Source organism: Podarcis raffonei, chromosome 6, assembly GCF_027172205.1.
Source record: "Podarcis raffonei isolate rPodRaf1 chromosome 6, rPodRaf1.pri, whole genome shotgun sequence".
NCBI lineage: Eukaryota > Metazoa > Chordata > Lepidosauria > Squamata > Lacertidae > Podarcis > Podarcis raffonei.
The window spans coordinates 65,784,434-65,801,346 of NC_070607.1; the positions used below are offsets into that span (position 1 = coordinate 65,784,434).

Consider the following 16,913-nt stretch of genomic DNA (forward strand, 5'->3'; position numbering starts at 1 on the left):
TAATACTGCCTTGTAAATAAGCCCTCAAAAGTTGCCAGCCCCCCCCCCGTCCCCCAAATATAGTCTACTGGGGGCTGGCAGAAGGATGGGGAGCTGCATTTCTATGCTGGGCATGGAGGAAGGGACTTTCCTCTAGCAACCTGCTTGGTTTCTATGCTGGGCTCAAAAGAGGGACACAGTGCTCAGTTCCTGCTTTGCCAGCCTGCCTGCAAAGTCCTTAAATACAAGGCTGGTCCAATAAGAAAATGACATGCTATGCCCTAGTTGATTAGGGAAGTGACACAGGTATTGGAACTAGTGTGCAAGCTACCAGGAGGAATAAGGGTTCCCTAAAAGCAGATAACAACAGACCTTGGTGTAGATGAGGAAGAAAAGGTTTTTGATGAATGTTCAGCTGTGGTAAATTAGAGCAATGCTTTACAGGGAAGAACGCATTTCTATCCCACCCATTTCACAACAAAATGCAATGGTAAGAAACTCACTTTTCTTTTACAATAGTTCTGTATCAAACCAAAACAAACTCATTTTAAATTCCACTTTTTGATTTTGTTTTTGTTTTTTCAAAAGTCTTCATATTCCCAAATTGGGTTTAAACGGCATTTTCTTGGCCAGTAAACACCAGTCTTGACTGAGGTATATCCACTGACGTAGCAGAAGCAGGTCTGCAAAAAGGCACAGAAGTTGTATATTTGCAGCACGTTGAAGTCTGCAGTATAAAAACCAATAGAACAAACAAAGAAGTGGGTGTTCTTGTCTTGCTTTCAATATTTGAAAAACAGAAAGCTTTGAAAGACATAAGTAAAGCCAATAGTTAATAATATAATGTGGCTAAACCTGGGCCAGTAACAGAGGACGTAACAGGAAGACGGATGAACAGGCCCTAGAGTACAGGTTTGCCTTTCCAGTTTTAGAGGAAGTTTCCAGGTGCAGAAAATATCTGCAGTGCAGTATTGCCATAGGTCAGTTCCTGAATTTTGTTTTTTTTTATTTTTTATTTCTGGTTCATTCCTCTTATTAAAAGGTATCAGCTTAGCCCTCAGGGCTACTTTGAGCAGGAGTCATTTATAAAAACAGGAGGGTGTAGGAAGTCTCTTCAGGCCAAGCAGCATAAACAGGGATAGTTCACACAGCTAATTGGATTCTCCTTTGTAGACCAATCCTACGAAGACACAGAAGCCTAGTTTCTCCCACTAATAGTCCCGTTGGACTGGGCACAGCAAAGATTTGAGAATTCCACCCAGATCTGATGCCCTTTCTTCCAATTATTTGAAGGGTATCTGAGCTTGAATTCGAGTCATCCCATCTGACGCTGCAGGAACAGGCAATGTGGCGCCCCCTTCTGACAGCCAGGCGAGAACTTGAAACCACTCTTAGCAGCAATTTTGCACTCAGCTTCTTCTCACTTCTTTTGCAGAAATTTCATTTTGCTACCTAAAAGGAAAAGCATAAAATAAAGAAAAAATGTAACGTTGAGACATGCATGGGCATGCCTGTTTCACTGCATTCATTAATCGCTTCCCATGAAACACACCGAAACAGTCAGCCATAAAAACGTCAGCAACGAAAACGTACATAGAAACAATTTAAATCCAATACATAAACAGGCTGAGATAAGAATCTCTACTTTAAAAGCTTGTTGGGAAATGAAGGCCTTCAGCTAGTGCCAAAGAGATAACATTAATTACACTTGTCTGGAGGAAGTTCCAAAGGGGAGATTCCATCACACCAAAAGCCAGATTTCTGCATTGTACAGAATGAACCTCAGGATGAGATGGTATCTGCACAAACTTTAACCAGAGGGTGCTCTAAACACATCTACAGGGCCTACATCAGCTGTGGTGTTAAGTTTGGTGTGGATACGGGTGATTTTGACCCAAAAGTATTTTGTAAAATTCTCACAGCAAGCTTCCAAGCAGTTGGTTGCATCCTGCCCAGGGCTACATCTCACCAGCCCATTCACCGTTTGGAAAAGCTCCACTATGGGTGCAATGGAGGCAGAGAAGGAGGCCTTTTATAAAGGCTGAAAGGTTTCCTTGGTAGTTCATAGTTACACAAATTACAAGCGACCAAGGCAGCCAAGAACAAGATTGAGCATTATTTACCCAGACTACGGAGGATTTTGTTCATCCCACTTGGCTCAGACTCTGGAATGGTCTCCAAATACTCCAAGGCACGGACTTCAAACAAGCCTAGAAAAAAAGGAAAGCATCACTTAGACATGCATTTCTCTCTCTCTTTTGGGATGAAGTTTCAAACAAGATTACACATAGGAAAGCCCACATGTGCCCCAAAGAAGGGAAATACCCGTACATTGCCTAAAAGGGATGAGTGCATGGATGCAGCCAGGCATCCTGTTATAGAATCATAGAATCATAGAGTTGGAAGAGACCACAAGGGCCATCGAGTCCAACCCCCTGCCAAGCAGGAAACACCATCAGAGCACTCCTGACATATGGTTGTCAAGCCTCTGCTTAAAGACCTCCAAAGAAGGAGACTCCACTACACTCCTTCATAGCCTCTTATTCTGGGTTGGAGATGCTCTCACCTTCTCCAGCATTTACCTCCTCCACGGCAAAGGAAAAATTCAGCTTCTTAATTATTTCCCGGTGCACTACCCAGACAGTTGGTACAAGAGCTGGAAGAGAGCCTGAAGGAGAGAGTCTGAAGGTTTTCCATCACCTCCAATTCTGGTATTAACTTAAGTGAAGGGAAGGGGCCTCCTCTCCTGTCCATCATGCTGACAGCTACCTGTCTAATTCTTTAATAAAGTAAAGCCAAGCCAGCCTTATTGTTTGAAGGCATTTGAATTTCATTACAATCTCATTTAAAGGTTAAACAGTTTATCTGCAACTCCTTGGAAGTGTGGATAAGCCTTCACCCCACTTCCCTAGAACTAAATAAAGAATGCTTTTGGGGAAGGCAGTAAAGGAGTGTCACTGTTTCCAAGCTCAGAACCTGGAGGGGCTCACAACTGAAGGCAATCCCAGAAGAAGAGCACAGGACATTCTGCGGGCACAAAGTAGCTCTGCATTTCTACCATTTTCACGGTTTATTTTAATCAATTTTCATTGAAAATTCCCAAAACACAGGGTCATTTTTTAAAAATCACCATACGCAATAGGTAGGGCCAAGAAAATAAATGGCCATCCAAAACAAACGTGTCCCTCCAAAATGAGGAGAAAGCCGGTGGTCAATGGTCCTGGTTACCTGCAGTAGCAAAACATTTTAGAAGGTACCAGATATTGAAAAACAATCCAACTTGGATTCCCCTTTGGCTGTTTTAAATTCTTGTGCAAGTACCACAATTGGTCTACACAAAACAAGAATAAGGACTGGATTTGGCAAGCATCACCTTTAACCCCGCTCTTCCGTAGCTCTCGATCCTGTATGAAGCCAGCGAACATTTGCGTCTCCATGAAGATGTCTAGGAAATGGCGCACATTGCGGGACGTGTGGGACTTCCGGAAGGGATCCCGCTGAAACACCCGCTCTCCTTTCTCAGTGACGTGCATGTGCAGGGAGTAGTGCCCCACAATCTCCACAAAGAAGCGCACAAAAGCCTCCGATACCAACAAGTCCAGAGTCACGTCACCTTTGAAGGCACAGAAAGCAGTCACATCTCAACCTTTGGAGAGATCAACCTCGACTTTGTTCCCAAAGGCTATGAAGGGACCATGCATCCTATTGGGTGGGTCAGAGCCTAAATCTCTACCTACATATCTCTATTTAAACAGAGATAATGAAACTTGGCACATAGCCCAGGATGTCAACAGCTTCAGTGGGTACAATAACTGCACTTTTAATGGGGAGCTAGGTAACCATCAACATGGATGTGCAGCAGTGGGTCTGGGAATCCAAACAACCGCTTCTCTGTTGCCAAGCAGTAGGATGCGTGTGCAGTTTGCTGGAAGTGGGAAGCACTGTGCACTTGCTTTTCCCAGTCACCGTTTCCCCACTGCAACCTCCTCTCCTCCCCATCGTCCCTGGGGAGTTAAAGCCCCTTCCTGACACTTTTTCCTCTGCCAACCACTTTCCCCCCACCCCACTTTGCAGTGGAGTTGTCTGGAGATTTCCACACCACCATATTTTCATGGGTTTCTCCTTTTTCATTATTATGATTATTTAATTTTTTAAGTTTTCCAGTTTTACAATTATGCCTTTTTCCTATTCTTACACAATAACTCTGCTTGACTTCCCATCCAGCATTCCATGACAGTTCTTTTTACATCTTGCTTAGCTGCATATACATTAATTTCTTCACCTTATTTTCCACACTCTCACATTTTTCATATTATCAACTGTTGGTCACGAAGTACCCCCTTATTTGGAATTTATATCTGAGGTCAATTTTTTGTAAATATCCCCCTAGATACTCCCACTCCTTTCTTATTTTAAATGTCATACTAGTAAGCTCTGCACATTCAATTAGTTTGTATAGCCATTGTTCTTTCCCTGGGGTCTCTCTTTGTTTCCATCTACTATCCTTGCTGCTATTGTTGCATATAAAAATAGGTTGTGGGCTTTCTTTGGTAACTCATTCCCTAGTACACCTAGAAGAAATGCTTCTGGTTTATTGGGGTAAGTAAATCTGAAGATTTTATTTAACTCATTGTACACCATCTTTCTGATCCAAGTCACCTTGTGTGTAATTCCGCTCCCGAGACAAGATTTCATTTCTCTCTTCTAAGATCTGTACGAGTGCAGCCTGGAGCTTGTGAGGTAGGATTTCATCTTCATCTGAAACCTTTAAAATAAAAGGGGAGGAAGCAGAATGGTGGTAATTAACATGCATTCCAAAACAGGACCATGTGACGTCACTAAAATGTTTCATGAAGTAATTATGTCGCTTACCACATGAAATTATTTCAGCATGCAGTTTAAGAGGGCACACCTCATGGCTATACATAATTAAAGTGTGGAACCAATTAAAATTAATGTTTAAAGCAGATGGGGTGGTTCCCAATGTTAATCATACACAGAGCAAGCAGACCCACTGAAATCAATGGACTTAATAAGTGAAATCCATTTATTTCAGGGGATCTGCTCTGAGTATAACTTAGTTGTACACCACCGATTATAAAAATATTTTTTAAAAGCATTGCAGATGTTGATACAACCACTACAGATTTCTAGCCCCTAGAAGAATTCAAAAACTAAACAAAAATCCAATAAATATCATAAGGTCACATCTTAAGACAGACCAGTGGAGTGAAAAAAGGAGGACCGCTTGGTGTGAAGAGTGTGGATAGGGAGAAGTTATTCTTCCTCTATTGTTATATTAGAAACTGAGGTGGAAGATTCAAGAAAGGGAAAAAGGACATGCTTCGTCACACATCACATGAACTACAGCCTGCAATTTGCTACCATAAGATGTGGCAATGGCCACTACCATGAACAGAGGATCAGATAAACAGACAGACGATAAGAGAAACTGATGTACTCCTGAGGACCTTTATAGCTTTCTATAATTGAAACCGAAAACAAATCTTAGCAAATTGCTTCTATTTAACCCTTTGGCCTATTTAACCCTTTGGCCTGAACTCCTTAATTCTTGTCCTCAGTTGGATGAAAATCTAGATACAGCTGCTTGCTTTCGCTCTCATGCAAGCCACCCTTCCTTCCCTCTCTGCCTGCTGCCTCTCCACCCACCTTGGCCACTGCTGAAGTTTAAAACTGTAAATTCCTCTGGGCAGAGACCTGTCTTTTGCCATGGACAGAGATACCATTACACAAACAACAACGGCCTGAGATTAGCAATGCCTTTCAAACATTCTAATATACTGAAGTACTAGATATTGGGCAAATGCAATGACCCAATTACTCCTGAGTACTCCTTAACCAGGAGTTGTGGATTAGAACTATAAAGCCTAATGACATTTCATTTTGCTTGGTGGACAGTTTGCACTGAACAGTTTGTCAGTCCCCCTGCTTTGCCTGGGGGAGCACCTTCGGGCAACAGGGGAAAAGGGAAGCCAGCAGAGAATGACACCACTAGATATTATTTTAAGAACAGCTGACTACAGGAAACTCTCAACTGTCTAGACTCTAGACAATGAGGAGAAGAACTCTTGTGGAGAGGAAACACAGAAAATAGAAGCAGCAAGATGCAAAAGAGACAATAGCTTTCTAAAGACCAAAATACAAGTCACATTACAAGTATACAGTGGTACCTTGGTTTGCAACCGCTTTGCACTACAACCATTTGGGATTACAACCACGTCAAACCCGGAAGTGCATGTCCTTTTTTTTTGGATTACAACCCTTTTTTTTTATTACAATCAATTGGGGGGGGGGGAGAGCCCATTGGCAAAAGTGCACCTTGGGTTACAACCTGTTTTGGTTTACAACCAGACCTCCGGAATGGATTATGGTTGTAAACCAAAGTACCACTGTAGTTTTTCCTTGTGCATTTTTATTTCAGAACAGCAATCATGGGGCAGGCAGCAACGATCAGGACCAGGACTGAAGAAAGTGGGGGAAGGGACTTAAACCTTTAGCACCCATCCCCTTAAAGCTATTTGTGTGAGAAGCAAAGCTGCCATTGGTACCAGCAGAAGCTTCTCTCTGATGCAAATAGTGACTCAAGGGGGGGGGGAGATTTTTCAGCAGAACTATGGCATGGGAAGAAAAGGTTTAAAATATCTCCACCCATGCAATTCCCAGCATCTCCAGATACGGCTGGGAAAGACCTCTGCCTTAAACCTGATCTAGACAGGCAAACATCTGACTTAATATAAAGCAGCTTCCTATTTTCCAAGAATAACCAGTTTATGGATTGGACAACACAGTAAACTGAGGTTAATTTAAAGCAGAAGCTTCCAGTCTCATTGCAGCCATGCTGGGAGTGGGGGAGCGATGGGGAGCACAGAAGTCCAAGGGGAGCTAGGTTCATTCCTATCATGCTAAACCACGATGACCATGGGCTCAAGCAGTAGGGAACCCCATTGAACTTAAGACCCATATGCTCATCTTCCTTCTTCCCAAGCATGTCTAGGGAAGTGTTTAGTTTCACTTTCCACAAGCTTGTTGTTAGCTGCAAACCAAATATTGTGGTTTAAAAACACACTCTGGTTAATTAAGCAAGCTAGCTTTGTAATCTATTGTTTGAAGTTAAGTTTGTTTAGAAACTGACTAAAGTCTGGGGTTCATGGTGACTCCTTCCTGCTCCTGCACATAGTTTGAAAAAATGCTATCTCATTATGTGAGAAGTGGGCCAACTGGAAATTTTGGCCATAACCCCCTACTAAGTTTCAGCTGTCTTAGGAAATACCACTTCCCCACAGAAAACACTTGTTGATACCTAAGCCACTCAAATGCACAGACAAAAGAAAAACTCCCTTGGGCAATCTTATCTCCCCAGAAGCCCAGCATTCTGCAATCCCTCTTCCCAGTCCTCAGACCCACAAAATGACAAGACTAAGCATCCCTGATGTCCTTTTTCCTCATCAGTGTAGACAGTTTTGGGCAGAGGAAATCAAGTAAATGGCAAATGGGAACAGATTAAACCCCGACTTCCCCCAGCTCTGCAGTCTCAATCCAATTTGTTCCCTGTTCCTTTTAAGCTTAAACAAAGAGTCAGCAGATCTGAACATGGATCTCCAATGTGCAGTCTGGTTCTTAGCTTCTTTTGTGTATTTATCCGCATTCCACTGCCTGTAAGGCCCCATTCGGGGTGTGTGGGGGAATTCTTCTGCTTGCTTGTGAAGCAGCCAGTAGCTAAGTAATTTGACTCACCTGTTGTAAAAATGTATCTGCGCACAGATCAACAATCAGTACCTAAGGAAAGAGATAGACAGTTACTGCATATAATCCACAACCCCCTTGTGCAACCCACAGTCCTCCTATCCTGATTCATATGACACTGTGACAACAAGCTATTGTCTGGCTGCACAGAACAGATAACACAGATCAGATAACATAAGCACAACCCTTCTTATCAAGTGACCGTGGTGTCCATCAATCGTTGGCAATCTGGGATAGGACAAAGTTATCGCTTCATAGCTCTGACTTCAGTTCAAGCACTTTGGTGGAAGCTATTGCACATGGAGGGAGTCACATCTACAATGGCAGCACATTCCAACTGAGAAGAGAAGGAAGGGGGAGCGGCGTCTACAAATAAAAATTCAGATCCCCAGCCCCATCAGAGTCTTTAAAAAGTTTTTCTGTGTAAATGGGCCATTGAGCAAACAGTTATGTTGATACCAATGGAGAGCATTCAACTAACATGTCCCATCAGGACAAGAATTGCTCTGGAGGGTTAGGGGAATGCCTAGATTAGATTTAGGGGGTGTGGGGTGGGAGGAGGGGGACAAAACATTCTACAGTGGTACCTCGGGTTACATACGCTTCAGGTTACAGACTCCTCTAACCCAGAAATAGTACCTCGGGTTAAGAACTGTGCTTCAGGATAAGAACAGAAATTGTGCTCCGGCAGCGCAGCAGCAGCAGGAGGCCCCATTAGCTAAAGTGATGCTTCAGGTTAAGAAAGTTTCAAGTAAAGAACGGACCTCCAGGACGAATTAAGTACTTAACCCAAGGTACCACTGAACTGCACAAGCAGAAATCCTTGGGCTGATGAACATTCATGTAGCACCACACTGGATACAGTGTATTACTGATGGACTCAAGGTTCGTGCAAGCGTAAGAATTAAGCATATTGTCTTAAATGAATAGGTCACCCCAGAACAAACCACTAAAACTTTCACCCTCTCCTCACTAATATGGTGTAATAACTGGTGCACCACCATCCCTTACATTTCCTCCTGAGGTTTTCTCAGATCTCACCTCTTCAATGGGCAGGTCCTGGAGCTGAGTTAAGGAGCAGGAGAGGATGCCAATAAGGAAAGGGGTAGGTGAGCAGACAATGTCTATCATAGAATCTGGCAGGACAGGGATATAAGTGTGTTGCCAGGTGAACGGGTAGAGTGCTGCAACCACAGCATGACCACATTTGGACAAGGTGCTAAGTGAGGGAAATAAAACACAAAAGCATTAGTCAGTATATGAAGTCCCTGACTGATGAAAAGCACCCCTAATTTAGAGAAATTAATTTAGTACATTTAAAAGCTATAATAATAATAATAATAAGGCCGGGCTGTATATAATGATAATGTATGTAATGGTCCCATGCAAGAGAAAATATGTGATACTTTTGGAACAGTACTACTGCAAAATAGAGGTAGTTAACTGCAAGAATGAGTGCTGTCCCATAATAAATACTCCCTGGTTCCAGAAAGCCAGAATCTTAGCAGGAAATAATACAGGCTTTTCCATGGCATGAAAGTCTTCTAAGTGCAATTTGTTTTTTTATGGAAGAAAATTCACACATGCTATCTCCCACCACAATTATGAAGTTGTACAGTTCCAAGATGACTGTGTAATGCACTTTTCCCGAGTACGAAGGTGCATAGGAATATAGGAAGCTGCCTTATGCCATGTCAGACGATTGGTCCATCTAGCTAAGCATTGCCTGCACTGACTGGCAGTGGCTCTCCAGCATTTCAGACAAGATTGGAGATGCCAGTGATTGAACCTGGGACCTTCTGCATGCAAAGTAGGTGCTCTACCGCTGATCTACAGCCCTTCCCCAGCTGGCCCTGCAATTCCAGATTTTGTGCACACTTATGTAAGGGTAGACCAATAGTCTTTTCCCCCAGTAATTCATGAATATCTGCTTCACGTTTCCAGAGTTTGCATTTTATGGTGGCTGACTTTAGATGATGAGGATGATGATGATGATAGTCTATATATGCATTAACAAGAAAAGTTGCAATTATTTTGTGGCATGAAAGGTTCAGAAAGGGTGGGGGGAAACACACGCACACGAAGATCTTGCCAAGCCAGGCAAGGGACTTGTCATTTCAGTCTCACCTCAAATTGTCAGCAACAAAGATCACCCTCCTTTCCAGCAGGAGAGAAGCGCAGACTTGGATCAAGTGAGAGACGCTGAGGCATTTAAACAGGCATTCAAAGTCGACATGTTCCAGACGCGAGTCCAGGGGACGGCAAAGCTCAATTACCTGAGAGCAGACAATTGTAAATGAGTTATGGACAAGAACTGAGCTATTTTGTTGTTGTGTTCTCTCCTGAAACCCAAAATGTTGAGGTGGTACAGTGGTACCTTGGTTGTCGAACTTAATCCGTTCCGGAAGTCTGTTCAACTCTCAGAACGGTTCGAAAACCAAGGCGCGGTTCTGATTGGCTGCAGAAGCTTCCTGCACTCAATCGGAAGCCGTGGAAGCCACGTCAGATGTTCAGCTTCCCAAAAATGTTCACAAACCGGAACACTCACTTCCGGGTTTGTGGCGTTCGGGAGCCAAAACATCCGAGTACCAAGGCGTTTGACAACCAAGGTACAACTATATTCAGTTAAATAATTATAGGAGCAGAATGGCTTCCTCTCCTCCCTCCACACATGCACTATGCCATCCCCAAATCTGCTACGAGGGTTGGGGGAACCCCCAAAACAGATTTAAAGGGGTGCACAAAGGGGAAGGGAAGTCCCACTGTGCAAATGGAAGTCGTCCCGCTCATGCATTTACTTAGGTGTGTGCTCATAGACTTGGCAAGCTCTGAATTGTGCCCCAAAAGGACAGATAAAGGATGCCAGCAACTCAGCAACCCTCTGGAAATTGCTTTATGGCTTGCACATTCTGGGCAATGAAGCAAGCCTTCCCCTGGGTTCCTACTGCAATCACGGTGATCATTCCTCACGCCTTTGCTAGGCAACAATGCCTTTTGCCATTACCTCATTTCCTGCTCCCGGCAGGAAACTCTTCACAGTGATGGTGCGCCCAGGAGCAGGGAACGGTGCCTCCATGACACTGCGCATGAATGGGTGCACCAGGGCTGGGGACATCTCACGCCTCTTCTCCACTTCATCCAATATCTGCATGAGAAGAATTTACTGTTACAAGACTGGTTCTTCCTGGCCGCAGCACAAGTGAGAAACAGCTGGATAGCTCAGCTGGTTATAGCGTAGTGCTTATAGCACCAAGATTGCAGTTTTGATCCCCACAACCGACAGTTCCATATTCCTGCATTGCAGGGAGCTGGACTAGATTATTCTCAGGATCCCTTCCAACTCTATGATTATATGAAAGCAGAGAGAATTGACACTTCAGCACTTCAGCTGATGTCCTCTCGTAAGATGTGCTGTGTTACTGGCACATGATAATGGCACATTCATTTCCCTCCCCCAGCAAAGATGTGTCCTTCATTGTAATGACCATCCAGAGAAACCAGTTTTCCAAGTTAATTCACCAGAAAAGTGAGTAAGTCACCGTGTCACCAAGTGTGGGCGGACCACACCCACCCAGGACACACCCCTAGGTGCATCCCCCCAATTCCACCGTCCTCACATTCAATTCCTCATTCCTTCACCTCCCCTAGCTCATTGTGAGCCACTTTCAAAGTCTGTTGTCAGCATTCTTCCAGATTCCAGCCACCTACGCTGCCTTCACAATACTTTATTAAGTTGCGTAATTGCGTATTTAAATACGCACACATCCCATTTGTTTTCCACGGCTGTCTCTTTCACTTTTTTAAGTGGCCGCTAGTGTGCTTGGAGTAATACTGATCGTGTAATGAGATCTGAGACCTTACTGTATGTTACACTGTGCATCTCAAGACAAATGAGGCGGCGGCAGTTTTACCCTGGGGCCAAAGCAGAAGGCAATCCAGTTCAACCCCCTAATCCTATGAAAAACAATGAGTGCGCATTTCCTCCTTGCTCATGAATTCACACCTAAAATCCATCAATATGGTGCATGGAGGATTTAAATGGTTCAAAGAGAAGGCCAAAAGATGCTTAAAATTGAAATGCTATTAAATGTTAATGTTTGATTATACTTTCCTTTATATGACTGATAATATTGCAGAGAGCAGTTAACAGTTTTTCGAAGACAAACATAAGAACTGCCTTGCTGGATGAGACCAATGGCCCATCTTTCTCTCACGGGGGTCAACCAGATGCCTGGGAGAAGCCCACAAACAAAACATGAGCACAACAGCACTTTCCCCACCTTTGATTCCCAGGAACTGGCATTCAGAGATATACTACCTCTGACCCTGGAGGCAGAACTTAGCCATCATGGTTAGTTGCCTATGGGAAGTCCAAAAGGAGCTGCTGGCAAACAATCAGGATGCCTTGTGCAAATCTCACAGATCAGTTTGGCAATGCCACAGCGACTACGTATAATGAAGGATGTGAATCAGAGTTCTGGTTTTGACCTATAAAGTCTTAAACGGCTCAGGGCTGCAGTGCCTCGAGGACCGTCTGCCCCCTTATGAACTGACCCAGACCCTGAGATCACCATCTGAGACCCTTCTTTGTGCGCTTCCTTCACAAGAGGTCCAGAGGGTGGCAGCACAAGAACAGGCCTTTTCTGCAGTGGCTCCCCATTTGTGGAATGCTCTTTCCTGGGGGGGTTCGCCTGGCGCCTTCATTACGTATCTTTAGGCACCAGGCAAAAACGTTTCCCTATAACCAGGCCCATAACATTCTATGTCCTTTAAAACGTGTCCTTTAAACTTTGTTTTCTTTTTGTTTTGTATTTTGTGTTCTCATGTTGTACTTTTATGTTATGATCTTCAGATGAAGGGCAGTATACAAATTTAATAACAAGCATTCAAGGGAGTGGACAGCTGTTATGTGATGAAGTCTCTTCAGAATACATTACAAACCACATTGAACGAATTATTGTCATTTTGCCAGTCTGCAGCTAGCAAGGCAGTTTTCTCTGCAGTCTTCCTCAAAGCACTACCCTTCTCTTCCAGTAAGAAGGGAACTGAAAGCTTGTTTCTTAAGAGCTTCTTTAAATCAAGAGACCACATCCTTTCCAGCCACAACTCTGGGGGCTGGGGAAAGCAAGGTTGGCTTTGGATTAACCTTTACTGGTGCTGATTTTGCTTCCACCCTACTAAAGGTGCATTAAGATCCAACCCTTCCCCCTCATTTACTTTACTACAGGGCTGGGGAGCCTGTAGCCCTGCAGATGCTGCTGGACTACAACTCCCATCATCCCTGGCCTGGCCCTGCTGGCTGGAGCAGATGGAGTGCAACTAACTGCTGTAGAGCCACGGGCTCCCCATCCTGGTCGGAAGTGCTGTGAAAAGATGTGCCATCCCAACAACCAACAGCAACCCTAGAAAGGCATTTTACCACTTTCTCTATGAGGTCCAGGGCAACCCACTCACCTTAGAGAAAAGGTTGAAGCAGCCGAGGCGACTCACCATGCAGTATACCTCAGGCAGTCGTTTGCCTTTCCCTTCTGGCTAAAAAGGCGACAAGAGCAGACCTTTAGGTGCAAAGCAGTGGAACGTGCAAGAAGGCCAGACTGCTAAGGATCTCTCACCCTACTGTTACCTGAGCATCCCTGGTTTCAGCTTCTAAATAGTGCATCTTCCTTCCACCCTCCTATTCCTTCAATATGCCAGGCTTAATAATTATTTGAAGCTGCTCAGGCATCTAGGCTGCTAGCCACTACAGTGGTGCTCAAAGCCAATCCATCCACTGTGGACATGCACTCATCCTTCACTGTAGTTGCAGAGCTTTCATGCTAGCATCCAAGGCAGGGAGCTACCGTATTTTTCGCTCTATAGGACGCACTTTTTCCCCTTCAAAAATGAAGGGGAAATGTGTGTGCGTCCTATGGAGCGAAGACGCCATAGCCCTGCGACCCTCTCCTGGCTGGAGAGGTAAAGCGGGGCTATGGCAGGAGCCTCCATAGGCGCGAGTTACGTCTTCACCTGGGAGAGGGTCGCGGGGAGCTGCTTTAGCCCCCCGCTAAAGCAGCCCCCCGCGACCCTCTCCCAGGTGACGCGCGCCTATGGCAGGAGCCTCCATAGGCGCGCGTCACCTCTCCAACCGGGAGAGTGCGGCGGGGCTAAAGCACCACCCCCCCCGCGACCCTCTCCCGGCTGGAGAGGTGACGCGTGCCTATGGCAGGAGCCTCCATAGGCGCGCGTTACCTCTTCACCTGAGAGAGGGTCGCGGGGGGCTTCTTTAGCCCCGCGCACGCTCTCCCGGCTGGAGAGGTGACGTGCACCTATGGAGGCTCCTGCCATAGGCGCGCGTCACCTGGGAGAGGGTCGCGGGGGGCTGCTTTAGCCCCGCACGCGCTCTCCCGGCTGGAGAGGTGACGCGCGCCTATGGAGGCTCCTGCCATAGGCGCGCGTCACCTCTCCAGCCGGGAGAGGGTCGCGGGGGGCTAAAGCAGCCCCCCGCGACCGTCTCCCAGGTGACGCGCGCCTATGGCAGGAGCCTCCATAGGCGTGCGTCACCTCTCCAGCCAGGAGAGCGTGCGCGGGGCTAAAGAAGCCATAGCCCGGGACCCTCTCCCAGCTGGAGAAGTGACGCGTGACTATGGCAGCAGCCCCTCTGCTGCGCCTTTCCGCTGCTCCCTGACCTGCTCTTTGGGGCTGGTGGTGGGCTTCCCCCCGCCAGCCCCAAAGAGCAGGTCGAAAGGAACCTGAAGCCTGGAGAGCGAGAGGGGTCGGTGCGCACCGACCCCTCTCGCTCTCCAGGCTTCCAAGGTAGCCGCCTGAACGCACCTTAAACGCACCTTGTTTTAGAGCGGGAAAACAAGAGGGGGGAAATTCTCCCACTCTCTGCGCAGCGCCTCCTGCCGCTTCGCTGAAGGGGCGCTGGGCAGAGAGCGGAAGAATTTTTTTCCCTTGTTCTCCCCCCTCTAAAACAAGGTGCGTCCTATTGTCCGGTGCGTCCTATGGTGCGAAAAATACGGTACTTACCAGGAGCTTCTTGCAATATCCGAACCAGCGGCTGCCATCCTCACCAGTCAGCACAAAGGAAAACGTTTCGCTGGGAAAGAGAGAAAAAAGTAGATTGCCATGTTTACTGAGCGAGCACAGCAGGAGTTAGCCTACCCTGCAGAGGGCCCCATCTTCACAATGTGAATTTCCCTGTTGGGCACAAATGACACAGCACTTCTCCAGTTCCTAAATCTGTTTACAGCAGATATTTCATCAGTGTGCTGCCTTCCAAGATCTCCACCCACCCACAAATGACCAGAACTGGCCTCCAAGAGATTACCTCCTTACCCCACCCTTGTTTGCAAGGGTCCCACTGGGGTAGGTAAGCAGTTCATGGTCAGCGATATCTAGGTCACTGCGACACTGGAGTGAATTGGGGGAAGGGTGGGCAGAAAGTAACAAGCAAATAAAAAGATCGCTACAAGGTTGTAGTTTTGTTTGTGCTTTTAAACACTCTTTTCAAGGAAGGGTATCTTTTTAAAAAAATCAAATTAATTTCTTCAACTAGCCAAAAGGACACGCTTCCTAACGCATCTCAGTCTGAGAGCTGCAAAACCACGTGAAAGGGGAGACATGTTGCCCTTACCAAGGGCAACCAACCCCACCCCTCAATGCTAAGAGCTTCTACTCCCAGGGTCACTATTCAGCCCTCAACAAGAGGTACCCTAAGAGATGGAAAACCTCCCAAGCAGCAGCGAGGGACCTCGGGCCTGCAAGACCATTTCCCATAAGTCATGCCCAACGCCTGCTGTCATCATTTGTTTATGTACTTGAACAATTTGTATACCACTTAATCAGTCATCTTCAAGTGGTCAGTGTACAGAAGACCCAATGCAATAAGACTAAAAATGTGTTAAATTTGTAATATCAGAATTCAGTTTAGAAGCCTGCTGGAAATGAAAGAAAAAAGGCTTCATTAAGCGCTGGAAGTTCATGAGGAAGTGACATCGGGTGTGGGGTGGTTTCCTGCCGAAAGGATGGATTGTAAGGTGCCGCTGACCTACTGATCATAGGCGCCTCTAAACCCCTGTGCCTTTGCAAACTGATTTCAAACCTCCTGAGCAAAGGAAGTGGGGTGTGAAGACATCAACAATCAGCCTGCTTACCCCGAGCTTTGGCCACGCTGGCAATGAAACTGTTATGCCTGATGTTATAGTGACACTGGGTAATTGACAGTTTGGTAGACACACCGATCTGTCAAAATGCCACACAGGGGTTGGAGGAGGTCAGACCCAGGCCCACTGGCTAGGTCCAGTTCCCCACTGCTGCTCCCAAGTAATCCAGTTCTTAGCCTGGATTCTCACTAAATAAAAACAATCCATTTTACAGTCTCTCACCTCTTTGACTCTGATGTCGGGCACCAGTCTTTGGGGTCAGGAAAACAGAATTTGGGGATGACCTTTAGCCTCTCTTCAGTGTCCTTAGACTGCCGAAAGGGGTGGTCAGGCTGCAGAGGGAACACACGCCACGTCACTAAACACAGCCAGGCAAGCAAAGAGTTTCCTCTCTGGGTGCAGACATGGGGGGCTATCCTCCAAGTACACCAAACACCAGCCCCACTCCCACATCAATTTTTCATCCTCTCCTCTCCTCCAAGAGCTGCTTTTGACTTGAATACCTTGAAAAAGGTACCCCGCTCCCCCCAAATAAAAATAAGTTACAATTTTTCAAAGGCGGAGGAACAGTTTCCAGGTATGAGCAGATCAATTCTGCAGTAAGAGTATGCAGGTTACTGATTTCCTTCAGAATTCATTAACCAATTTCCAACAACTGTTTCCAAAGCAGTGCTCAATAAAAAATATCAGAAAACAGAGTATGTAATAATAATAATAAATAGGCATATGAATATATACATGCCTTGCTATTTCCTGATTAATTTACAGCATGGCCTTCGTTGTAAAAAAAAAACACACCCCTGCCCACTCCAGTCTAGCTTGCTTTACTATTGAGACTAGTAAAGGCTTTCCAGGAGCTTTGCTTCACTGCAGACTCCCATGCAAGGGAGTGACTGGCACATTGTTTGGAAACAGCACTATTTTCGGAGCTGGCGATAGCCTGTAATCACTGTGCTCATGTTATAATCATTGCCTCGTAATTACTAGGGCAACCTTTCCTGCTGGATCCCAGCCTCAAAGACCCTC

General features: G+C 45.7%; 1 protein-coding gene across 1 annotated transcript in view; it reads right to left on the bottom strand.

The window, feature by feature from the left end:
• Positions 1–11: 11 nt before the first annotated feature.
• DENND2C (DENN domain containing 2C) overlaps positions 12–16,913 on the bottom strand; it is a 58,740-nt gene continuing 41,838 nt past the window's right edge. Inside the window, exons 9-19 of the mRNA XM_053393559.1 lie at positions 16,110–16,219; positions 14,752–14,821; positions 13,198–13,275; positions 10,748–10,888; positions 9,871–10,019; positions 8,785–8,962; positions 7,735–7,776; positions 4,639–4,744; positions 3,353–3,592; positions 2,103–2,189; positions 12–1,431 (exon numbers count right to left, since the gene is read on the bottom strand). Coding sequence (XP_053249534.1) covers positions 1,400–1,431; positions 2,103–2,189; positions 3,353–3,592; positions 4,639–4,744; positions 7,735–7,776; positions 8,785–8,962; positions 9,871–10,019; positions 10,748–10,888; positions 13,198–13,275; positions 14,752–14,821; positions 16,110–16,219 — 1,233 coding nt within the window. The 3' untranslated portion in view covers positions 12–1,399. The remainder of the gene's footprint in view (positions 1,432–2,102; positions 2,190–3,352; positions 3,593–4,638; positions 4,745–7,734; positions 7,777–8,784; positions 8,963–9,870; positions 10,020–10,747; positions 10,889–13,197; positions 13,276–14,751; positions 14,822–16,109; positions 16,220–16,913) is intronic.